This window comes from Phascolarctos cinereus, unplaced genomic scaffold (genome assembly GCF_003287225.1).
Source record: "Phascolarctos cinereus isolate Bilbo 61053 unplaced genomic scaffold, phaCin_HiC Scaffold_4;HRSCAF=312, whole genome shotgun sequence".
In the NCBI taxonomy this organism is placed as follows: Eukaryota; Metazoa; Chordata; class Mammalia; order Diprotodontia; family Phascolarctidae; genus Phascolarctos; species Phascolarctos cinereus.
The window spans coordinates 519530295-519543101 of NW_027555847.1; the positions used below are offsets into that span (position 1 = coordinate 519530295).

The window sequence follows — 12807 nt, forward strand, 5'->3', positions numbered from 1 at the left end:
TGTTGAATGCCAATATTTAGCTTGGAGAGGATAAGTCCATGATCAGTCCAGCACTCTGTACCACACATTGCCTTCGCTATTCTTACATGCTGTCTATCTCTTCTCCTTATTTATAATCACATAGTCTATTAATCAGAGAATAGAACATCATGGTTGTAGGTACAACAGGGCCTGGTATTTTCTAGATATCTAAAAATATTGTAGAATGTATACTTTGATTTTACCAAAAGGATTAGAGAATAACATTGTTCATTTACATATTTTTATTTATTTGCTTCGGCTCTCTTGGAAATATGGCATGCTGAAATTTACAGTAGATTCTATTCTCAGCTTTTGAGTTCTTCAGTTTGAGTAATATAAGTATTTTGGAGTATAAAAGATTTTAATTGTGATTAAAAAGGAGTCCCTCCCCAGAATTTTATTGGAAAGTTCTCTGCTAATTGTTTTACCATTTGGTTTTTATATTCTCCAGTCAACATTGTATAGTTTTCTTAGCTGGATGTTTAATCTTTTTTCATCTTGTTTGGCCTACATGTGATGGTACTCAAGTGATTCCCACCCAGGAGTGGGTAAACTATAGTAGAAGACTGAATCTTGTCACTAAGAATAGTTTTTATGTTTTTAAATACAGCAAAACTTTATTTGAAAGCTCAGCGCTGAACAAAAATAAATAGTTCACTGGATTTGGCCATAGTTTGCCTATCCGTTGTTTAGCCACTTAAAGTGAAGTACCAAAGTTCAGAATTGAGTCACCGCTGTGTATTATAAATTAAACACTTATATGATTAAGTTTCATTTTTCTCAGTATAAAAAAGTACATAACTTTTCTTTAGAACTCCAGTTTAGTCAGACCATTTTGCTATAGGCATATCACTCCTGGAGCAGGAAGTACTATATGTTAATCTGTTTTATTTACAAAACTGGCAACTGTCTGGGTTGCCCTTCATTAAATTAGAACTGTATGGCTGACTGTAATGACTAGTACAGCTTCTCTTATAGTGATTACTTAGATAATAGGTACTGCTGGTAGATACTTAGGACCCTTTTCCTCCCAAGCAAGTGTAAAGGTTCCATAAAATATGGTGGCTATATCCACAAGAGTTAGTTGATACCTTATAGCACTTAGCAGAAAGTCATAGAAGCTTTATATTGTGGATACAGTATAATAGTAGGAAAGTAATGTGGACCTTTGTACATAGAGTAGAAACTGACTAAATTGCAGAATTCATTCATTAGGTAGAGATGTACAAAACCCCTTTTAACTCCACAAATGTTTTTAAACACATGATAGCTCCCTTCAAGTTAACTGGGTACATGGACATATGTTACATACATAGGAAATATTTCTATAAATACTAAAATGCATGATTACATTGATGAATTAGATAACTTAGATCAAATGCATCCCCCAACTATCATAGATGTTTAAGTAGAAACTAATCACAGTTGAGAACTTAACTTGAACTTTGTTTTAAACAGAAAGGTCATTACAACTAATTTGAAATTTGATTATTACAGAATCAAGAGCTTTTTATTATTAAGTTATATGAAATTTTAAAAGATTACACACAGTTAAACTTCCCCATTAGTCAAGTTGGAAAAGTGAAAATAAAGTATTCTCATTCACTCCATCATAGATAATGTCATTACTATCCCTAACCAGCTTTTTTATAAGTGTGACAGAGGGGAGTCACACAAGCTATTTGTAGATGAATCTTTTGCCATTATTGAGGAAAAGTATTAAGTATTTGTCTTACTTTCATCATCAGTGTCCTTTGCATAAAAAAATAGTTCAGGAATGGTGATCACACAGCACTTAAATATTGGTTTTGTATATCTTGAATTGTACTACCATCTCATCTTTCTGAAATACTCTTGGTGTTCTGAGAAGACAACTATCATGCTATTAATTTTCTTGATATTGTTTAGCCTTTGATTTTTCATATTATGATATGGATGGCCCTAGGAAATACTTTTAAAAATTTCAAGTTAATATTTTTCAAAATTATCAGATAAGACTTGTTAATTATTTTCTTCTTTATTTAATAGTATTTTATTTTTTCGAATTATATGTAAAGATAATTTTTAATATTTATTTTTACAAAATTTTGAGTTCCACATTTTTTTCCCTTTTTCCCCTCCCTTTCCTCTTCCTAAAACATTAAGAAATTTGATACAGGTTGTATATGTGTAATCATGTAAAACATTTCCATATTAGTCATGTTGTGAAAGAAGAAACAAACCAAAAAGAAAAAAAACTATGAAAAAAATAAAGTGAAAATAGTTTGCTTCAGTCTGCATTCAGAATCCATCAGTTCTTTCACTGGATGTGGATAGCATTTCGCATCATGAGTCCTTTGTAATTGTGTTAGATTATTGTGTTGCTGGGTTGATCATTACACAGTGTTGCTCTTATTGTGTCTAATGTCCTCCTGGTTTTGATGATTTCACTTTTCGTCACTTTATGTAAGTCCTTCTGAAATCTGCTCATCATTTCTTATTACACAGTAGTATTCCATTACATTCATATGCCACCGCTTGTTCAGCCATTCCTCTATTGATAGGCATCTCCTGACTTGTTAATTCTTCATATATTATATATATATATATTACCACATGCTAAACTGGCAGGCATCTCTTTAATACATACGTCAGGCCTCCACAACATGCAGGATTTCAGGTGGCCTGCGAAAAATGTAAAGGATGTAAAAGAAAGTAAAGATGTTATGAGTGCTTTGTCCGTGTCCTACTTAACCCACGTTCCACTAGTCACTGTTGCACCCGCCTTGTTACTTGGTGGGTTGCCACTGCACTCACTCTCCTGTTTGTCACATGACTCGCAGCAACCAACCGTCTTCAGTCTCTCTCTAGTCTGAGAGGAGTAAGAGTCATATCTTTTCTCTGTGCTTTCGGTCCCTGCCGGTGTTAAACAGGGACAAAGTGAGTGCAGCCACGTGCCAGACGCTTAGTTCGGTATTTCTTTGTATGTAGGCAGTTGCTGTGGAGATATTTTGGTTCTAACATTAAAGTTTTTGGGGTGACTGTAAAAGGAGTGATAAAAAGAAACAGAAGATCGAATCAAAACAGAGTGTTTAATCTGGAGTGGACAAATAGATGCTTGTTTACTTGCACGAGAGACAAAATATTGTGCTTTGTCTGCCAAGAAGTAATAGCCACTCTGAAGGAATGTAATCTTCGTCATAATTTTGAATCAAAACATCCTGACTTGGGCATATTGGACACCAATGAAAAACAAATTAAAGCATCCAAATGGTTGAAAAATTTCAGTGGGGGACAACAGTTTTTCAGAAAAGTAAACTCAGAAAATGAGGCAACCACTAAGGTTAGTTTTCAGATTTCTAAAGAAATCTATTTCAAGCATGATTCCGGAGTATGTTAAACTTATGGCTGACAGGAAGTGTAATGCGTCCCATTAACTAAATGTAAACAGTAAGAAAATCTGAAAAATGTTACTTGTACCGCTTAGCAAAGTAATTTTTTTACAACATTTTTGTGATTTCATGATAAAAATCTTAAGTAGTAAGTGTAATTAATTGATATTAATTGAAATTTCCCTTTTTTAATATAGTTTATTTGCAAAATAGTTAAAACATTAATTATACCTATACTTTGAAAGTCAGCTGCTAAAAACCTGTCTGTGGGTCAAAGAAGTTTAGCCTATTTTAATTTTGGCTTCTATCTACTGCCAGGTTGTGCAAGTCTGATATAAGTGATGAGCATTTAAAAATTTTTTTATGCTCACATTCAAATGGAAATATAAAAATAACTTTCAAAGTCAAGGGACATCAAATTATTCATTTCTCTTTCCCTCCTCCATTAATTACCTAGAGTTTATTTTAATGTGAGTGAGTGTGCATGCATGCATGTCTATGTGTGTGTGTTTTAATGGCAACAGAGCCAAGATGGTAGAGTAGCAAGAAAAATTACAGTGAGCTTCTCCCCCTAAGAAATTCCTCCAGACGCATCTAGAAGACGCGCTTTACTTGCTTTTCCAGTACAGGTTGGTTTAGAGAGACAGACAATTCTGCATACACTGGGAATAGATTGGACCAGGATTGTCCTGCTCAGAGCACTACTGTGCACTACAGCAGTGGGAGATCCTACAGCATTGTGACCTTGTTGATGTAAGGTGTGGGAACAGGTTCCATCGTGCACCTTTGTTACTCATAACATAGTGCTGGGTGATCCAGCATGAACTGACAGAGATTTGCACCCTGGAGAGGCATTTCAGGGCAAGGGTCATATGCCAAAAGCTCTGAACTGAATGAGAGAAGCAAGTTCAGAAGGAAGGAACAGCAGGGTGACTTGGACCTCAGGAAAATAGCAGTGTCTCAACTCCAACTTCTAGACTAGTTTGAATCCTACAGAATTTCAGTACAGGAATCCCAGAGCAAAAGGAAGTTTCCAATTTTGCCACTCTGAATGAGCAGTACTTTGTTTATTCTGTGGTGGCTCACACCTAAACCTAGGTCAGGAACTTACAGAGTTCAGATGGGGAGGAGAGGAGGACAGCAAATAATTTAAACAGATGACTTTTAGAGTACTGTTAGCTTGCAAGTCCCCAGCCTGAGTTATTCTCAAGATACTGGAATGAAGTAAATGGTAACCTAAGCAACAGGACTAAGCCCAGGCTTCTAAAAGTACATGGAGCCCAGCCCTAATATTAAATTGGAAATTGGGAAGAGGACTAGATGAATGTGCAAAACAAAACAAAATCCCACTACAAGAAAGCTGATATATTGACAGGGATTCAAAACACAAACCCAGAAGAAAAGAATATCTCAAACTACAAGCAAAGCCTCAAAAAAACAAACAAACAAAAAAATCAGGGTGGGTCAAATCCAACTAGAATTGCTGGGAGAGATGAAGCAAGAGTTTAAAACTTTTTTTTAAATAACTTAAATGGAAGCACTAGAAGAAAAACATTTGGGGAAAAAAGATGAGAATATTGGAAGAAAGAACTGGACAGGGAATTAACTTGGCACAAAAGATACCAACCATGTCCAAACAAACTCCCTGAAAATTAGAATGGAAAATAAAAAACCATGAAACATCAAAAAGTACTAAAACAGAGTCAAAAGACTGGGAAAAAAGTAAATGTAAGTTACCTCACAGCAAGAACAACTAATTTGGAAAAAAAGATTGAGGACAAAAAATTTAAGAATCTTTAGATTACCTGAACATCATGAACCAAACAAAAAGGAGCCTAGACTTTGTATTTCCTTAACTTAAAAAAAACAAAACAAAATAGCAAATATAACTTCACATCTCTTAGAATCAGGAGGCCAAATAAAAATAGAGCCCTGTGGTCATTTCTTGAAAGAAAATGCAAAATAAAAACTCATAGAACATTATAGCTAGAATCCAGAGATTCCAGATCAAAGAAAAATTATTGCAAGCAGCCAGAAAGAATTCAAGTACTGAGGAACCACATGCTTTAACAGCCAACACTGTAAAGGAGTAAAGAGAGCTTAGAATATAGTATTCCAAAGGGAAAGGACATAGACTTATGGCCAAGAATGACTCACCCACCAAAACTGAGTATAATCCTACAGCGGGGAAAATTGATTTTTAATGAAATAGAGGAGTCTTCTAGATATTCTTGATCTATACAGTCTATACTTACAAGGAGAGGGAGTGAAGATCTTGAACATCACTCTTATCTGAACTGGTCAAAGTAGGAATGAATACTTACACACAGAGTTGGGTAGAGAAATAGACTTTACTCTGCAGGGAAATAGGAGGGAAAAGGGGAATTAGAAGGAGTACACACTAAGGGAAGGATAAGTCTTAAGCAAATCACATTCTTAGAATGAACAAAAATACTTACAGCTTTTTTTGAGGTGGTAAAGAATGGAACTCTTAAGACAGCACCTTAATTGGGGAAAGGCTGAACAACTTATGATATGTAAATGTGATGGAACACTATTCTCTAAGAGTGATGAAGTAGATAGTTTCAGGGAAATCTAGGAAGGCTCATATGAACTGATGCAAAAGAGGTAAATAGAATAAGGAGAACAATTTATACAGTGACAACAATATTGTGAAGACAAACAACTTTGAAAGGCTTAGGATCAATGTAATAACCAACCGTAGTTCCAGAGAACTAATGATGAAACATGCTACCCGCTTCATAATAGGTGAAAGAGAGTGCAAAATGAGACATGTATGTGTGTATAAACATACACGTTCCCATTTGGACATGGCCAATGTGGAATTTAGCTTTGCCTGACTGTACGTATTTGTAACAGGTTTTTTTCTTTCATTCTCAATGGGGGTTGGAAGGGGGGAGAGAAACTGTATTTTTGCTGATTGAAAAAAATAATTTAAAAAAGTCCTTTTAAATAAAGGGGTAGGTAGTAAGAAAGGACAAGGGATAGATTCAAGGAAACCTGGGAAAGCTGGAATAAACTGATACAGAATAAAATGAGCAGAACCAGGAATACAATTTATACAATAACATTTTAAAGATTAACATCTTTGATGGGCTTAATATTTCTGAACAGTACAGTGACCATCTATGATTCCAGAGGGCTTTGTGTTAACCATCTCTTGACAGAAGCAGAGCATTTATTTTTGGACATCAGTGATGTGGGAATTTGTTTGGCTTGACTGTGTGCATATTTGTTAGGGAGGTTTTTTTTTCCTGTCAACTTGAGGAGTAGGAGGGAAAGAAAATAAATGCTGGTTAATTGAATAATAATAAAAAGTACAAATAATTTAATGCATCTAAATAGAAGAAATTAATGTGCAAATAAGGCCAAAAATGAAGCAAAGTCTTTGTTTTGTAACACTGTAATTGCCACCTGATATTTTTGTATTTTTTTTCTCTTTTTTTGGGGGGGGAGTTACATTTTAAAAATATAGTTATCCTATTTGATCAAATGTTTGCATTTACAGTTTATACCATCAATTACAAATATCAAAATTCAGATGTATTGAACCACTGGGTAATATGCAACATTTTCAGTCATATGTGCCATAGTTAGATCATAATACAACCATAGTCATGTAGAAGACAATTGAAGAAAAATTTATCAGGAGCGCAGTGGGGGATATTCACCAGGTTTCAAGATCATATGTATGTGTAGGGGAGAGTAGTTTGTAAAAAGATTGGGAATTTAGAGTAGCGCCAGATTTTGTAATGTCTTAAATGCCAAGCAAAGAAATTTGAACTTTTATGTGATATGTAATAGGGAGCTCATAAAATTCTGCTTTTAAGAGAACTACACTTTAGAGGCATGGGAACATGTATAAGACATATAGTTGCCAAAAGAACATTTGAGTATTCTTGAGTGCCATATCATTTGTAAAGAAAACCAAGGAAGATGAAACATTTGTAGCAAGTTAATTTTGATTTTTTTTAATTTTAATTTCATTCTTCTTGTTCTAAGCTTTTTGCTTTTTTAAAAAAAATTTAAATCATCACTTATCCTATTAGTTGTCATTTAGTGGAAGGAGCACTCCATTTAGTAAGAGGACCTACATTCAAATCTGGTATCTGCCACTTGCTGGTTAAGTGACTGACCTTAGGCAAGTCACTTAACCATCCTGGGCCTGTTTTCTCTTATGGAAAATGAAAGAGTTGAACTATATGAATTTTAAGGACTATTCCATTCTAAATTCTGTGATTGACAAGATAGAGCTTCCTTTGGGAGTTGGGATAGAATTAGTGGGGAGTGGTAGTGTTGCAAAAAAGAAAGAAAAGAGCATCAGTAGCACATTTTAAAATACTCAGGTGAGAACAGAAGAAACCTCAATACTAGGGAGGGCAATTTTGTTCCTACCTTGTGAAATTTAATATATACATTTTTAAAAACACCACAATTGTTATTCACAGTGTCAGATACTCTCTTTTTTTAATTGAAATGTTCCTATTTGTTGATGTTTAAGTTTATAATAAAAAAAAAGTTTTAAAACCCTTATGCCATTCTGAAATTGTTATCCTTCTGTTATAGCCACTCTCCCCTTTTTATTTCTCTCCTTAGATACAAATAGCTAGTACCAAGTACTAGACAATAAAGATACCATATATATTAACAAAAGGTTGTCTGATAAAACTATAGAAAATAGAAACTAGGGAAGATTCATTAGTTAACAAACGTGTTTGAGAAATTGCCTATAACATCTCATTGAGTTTCTTCCAGATAATAGACATAAAAATATTTTAACTATCAAAACATAGAATAGTTTGCTCATTTCAGTTGTGATAGGGAGATGACTTTTTTCCTATTAAATAAACATAACAGATTATCACTAAGGACAAGGTAGATTACAGAAACTTGTTTTAATATAGCTAAAAATAATTTTAAAGAACAGATTGGAGCAAACAGTTGACAAATGGTAGATTAAAAACTTAATATCTTAAAGAGTCATTAAAATGGGCAGAGATAATTCCCAGTCCACAGTGGTTTAATGGTCAAAAATATGAACAGATAGTTTTCAAAAGAGGAAGCACAAATGGTAACTTACATCCAGTACTAAACTTCACTAATAATCAGAAGTGTAATTTCAAATAATTGAGAGCTACCACTTCATATCAAGATGGCCAAAGAAAGAAAAACAGTTGGGATTGTACCATTATAGTTACACCTTTATTCCAAACTTATAGTGTCGTTTTTGAAAGCAGTCTTGGAGTGAAGTTACAAACAACAATCTTTTGGCTAATGATTACATTGTTGAGATTATATAGTGAGTAGTTGGGTTTTTTTTTTAAATCTTTACAGAGATTTTTGTAGTAGCATCCCTGGCAACATGTTCAGTAATAAGGGAATGGTGAATTTTTGGTATGTTAATGTTATGAAATAGTATAATACTTAAGATAGCCAATATTATAAGCTATAAAGATATGTAGAAAGGCCTTTATGAAATAAGGCAGAATAATAAAAGCCAAACCAGAGTAGTAGAATAAGTAATTACTTCACCTATATGTAAAAGGAAAAGGAAATGAGAGCAAATGGACAAAGAATCTTAATGAAGACTTAGAAGGGGGAGAGACTGAAAAATTAAGACATTTTGTGAGTTGAAATTTATTTATATATAAATGTTTTTTGCAAAGGTTTAATTGGATGTCCTATTTTCAGTTTTTGTTTTTGTTCTAAGTACAGATCTTAATCACAAGCATTTGCAGGGCAAAGAATAAAAATAATCATCAGATGAAATGTTTGTTGTTTGTGATAGTTGTGACTGATTCTCAGGCTTTAAATACTTCCTGTCCATTACTGTTGTTTTGTGGTAATGGTTGCAACTTGAAATATGCAAGCTTTTCTTTTTTTATGAAACATTTTTTTTAGAAGAGTGAAAAGTAATGCATTTTGTGATTTGTAGGTTTTTAGAAACTCTTTGACTGTAAATGGGATGGCTACATGTAGTGAGAGAAGACTGGAAAGCCCTTGTTTGGAGCACATTTCTAACAGTTGCTTTTTAGGTCTCTTGATGCATTTCCTGCTCTTAAAATTAGTCTCTGTGAAATTAGTCATTAGTGGTTAAGAGGTTTTAAACTATATCTCTTCCATTGGAGTTCAGTACACTTCCCCCCCCCCCTTTTTCTCTGGTCTATGTGAGTATGTGGTTAAATTCAATTTGTGATGATAGCACAATATAATACTTTTAAGTTGTTTATTACGTTGATAGAAAATTTGTATGTGAAGACTTTGTATTAATATTATACTTTATAGTTTCTTTCTAGAATACATTCTTAAAAGTTTTTTCCAAAATTCTAAACTCTAAAGCTTATTAAATAGCATTACTTCAGTTTTCGTTTGTTTATTCAGTTGTATCTGGAATGGCAGGGATTTTTTTAGGCTTCAAAAAAAACCTTTCTTTTACAAAATTTTGTTTTGTTACAGTGCATTTGTCTTTGGTGGTACTAACATTGTGGTTCTGGGGGGCAATGTTTAGTCTGGGAAAGAGCAGGAACTGACTTTGATAGTAAAGTTTGAATACTTGATGGATAGAAAAGTATTTGTAGTTGAAATAACCTAGGAATCAGTGCTAAGAAGAGCTTCATTATTTTTAACATTTAGTAAGTGCTCTTGAGTACACAAATCTAATCCCCAAGTCTTCAAATTAGACCAGATTCTTACGGGTAGTGAAATACTGAACTCATATAGGAAAGTGGCAAAATCAACTTTGATACTCTGTTTATTTATTTTTAGACATTTATTAAGCTACTGCTATGTGCCAGGCAGTGTGCTAAGCTCTGGAATTACAAAGAGAGGCAGAAGATAGTCCTTGCTCTCAAGGAGCTCACACTCTGTTGGGGGAGACAGCATGCAAACAACTATGTACAAACAAGATAAATGTGATGTAAAGTGGAAATAATCAACAGAAGGAAGGTGTCAGCGTTAAGGGAAATCAGAAAAGACTTCCTGTAGAAAGTGGAATTTTAGCTGGAACTTGAAGGAAGTCAGGAGGCTTTTTCACTAGTTCAGGCCTGAGGTGAAGAAGGGCCACCACACCAAGATGTTGGTAGTGGCAGAAGAGAGAGGAGGGTGTGCATGAGAGATGTTACAAAGGTAAAATTGACAGGACTTGGCCACAGATTGGATAGGATTAAAGTGGGGAGGGAGAAGAGTGAAGTGGGCATATGTTAATTAAGTATACACTTTATAGAAAAATAAATGAAGCTATAAGCTGACCTGAGCTGTCAGTGAGATGACCAGATGTAGACCAAAGTCAGTGTAAACTATTTTTTGAAGGCTCCTGGGAGCTTTTTTTTTTAGGGCCATTAAAATAATAAATATTTTGAATGAGTTTTAGAAATATAATAGTACATTATTCTTATTTTTAAAAAAAATCCTAGCAAAATTTTTACGTTTGTGATCATTGAACTTTAAAATCTAGTCCAGAGAAGAAAAACTAGTAAAATATTAGTGTCATGAGAGGAGGGACTTTTGACAATTTTTTGTTATGCTACTGGTACCTAGACTTGAACAATATAGAGAATGGAGTCGATTCAACAAATTCAATTCAGTCTCTCTGAGCGTAGATTAAAATGAGAACTCTCAGGTAAGAAAGTTTAATGCAAAAAGGACACAGTTAAAGTCTGTAAAGTCATAAAACAACATAAATATTGTGGTCAAAAATAAAAATTAGTCTGATCATGCACCGATCTTTTGATGCTGAACTTTTTTGAATTAGGCTAATGCTTTCAGGACAGATTTGCAGTCCTTCTGAGGGACAATCTGAACCCAAGTTCAGCTTTTTTTGGGCTTATTGTAGGAGCTGCTAGACCTTAAACTTCACTTTGAGAATCCAAAATCAATTCCAAACTACAGATACAGGGTAGGCCTTAGTGGAGCATTATTTTATGTAGGGGTAATTATATCTTATATTTTTATGAATGTTATATGGTTTCTAATATAATTACACATGAATGGAAATAATTTCTTCAAGATGCTATATAGCCTAAAATTTTTAGTTTAAGAAGCATTTAGATGAATTAATAGGCTCATAAGAACTTAGAGCTGAATGGTACCTTATAGCTGTCTATTTTTTACAGTTGAGTAAATTGAGTCCCAAAGAAGTCATGTGACTTGCCCAAGCTCTGGTGGCAGAGCTAGGAATAAGACAGGTCTTTAATTCGTAGTTCATTCATCATTTTACTTTTGTAGGATGCTGTAACTTTGTTAAGGTCAAGTTATCAAGAGGTCATTTGGAGATAAAGTCTTTTAAGATTGACTTCTGGCAGGATGCTGCTTGCTTTAGGAGATATAGCATCTACCTGTATGTGCCATCAGGCAAACCCATTTTCCTAACTTGTTCAGAAGCCCAGAACATCAATACTTTACTCTAGAAATAAAGGGTTGTGTTTAAGAGTTTCTTACCCTTCAGCCCATATACTATCTGAATATTTCAGTTATTTGCTTGATTACTTAGCAGTGGTTGCAAATTATCAAAAGATGCTTGAAACTATGGTTATTATTGTAGCCTTATGGTATTTTGAAAAATCTAGTGAATGGTTCATGTTATTACAGTTATGCAGCTAACATTTCCTTTTGTCTGATACAGAGCTCAGCATTATATCAACATGCCAGTCCAATTCAACCAAAGTCAGCAGGAAAATTCGAAGGCCTGTTAGTGGTTCAGACAGATGAAGGCAAAAGTATTGGTATTCAACTGGTTGGTGAAGCTCTTGAAAAAGTGTAACTGGAAAGCAGTTCGTGTAAAATAAATTATTATAATAGCTTTCTCTTTTTTCTATGGCAAAATAATGCTTTTGTAAATGTTTTGTATTATAAATTGAGCTATGTTTAACAGTTTTGTTTTTGTGCTAATATTGAAGACTACTGAAACATCATGTTTCTCTTACATTATTGCACATATTTTTACAAAGGAGGAAAATGTTCTATTTTTACGTTGATTATGACTTGTCAATAAAGGATGTATTTATTTTAATGCACTATATTCAGAGCTAAACAGTTTTCTGTTGAACTTGGCTACAAAACTCAATTACCTTGTTGCCATGTATTGTACTTTAATTCTCTTTAAGTCCCTGGACCTTTTGAGTTTCTTGCTCTTTAGCACAGTCTTCCCTTTTCCCCTATCACATACCTCTTGTAGAAGAATCACTGTTTTTCTTAATGTACAGTGTTAGTAAAGGAGGATACTCTTTCAAAGCCGTTACTTTTCAGTTTTTCCAACAAGCACTTATTTATTTATTTTTTTAAATTTTAATTTATTTATTTTTAGTTTTCAACATTCACTTCCACAAGATTTTGAGTTCCAAAATTTCACCCCATCTCGCCCCTCCCCCCACCTCAAGATATCATGCATTCTGAATAT

At 33.9% G+C, this 12807-nt stretch overlaps 1 protein-coding gene across 1 annotated transcript in view; it reads left to right on the forward strand.

Annotated features, from left to right (window-relative positions):
* The window catches only part of CEP192 (centrosomal protein 192), a 146165-nt gene extending 133736 nt beyond the window's left edge, over positions 1 to 12429 (forward strand). Inside the window, 2 exon segments of the mRNA XM_078151788.1 lie at positions 12034 to 12065; positions 12068 to 12429. Coding sequence (XP_078007914.1) covers positions 12034 to 12065; positions 12068 to 12171 — 136 coding nt within the window. The 3' untranslated portion in view covers positions 12172 to 12429.
* Positions 12430 to 12807: the final 378 nt, after the last annotated feature.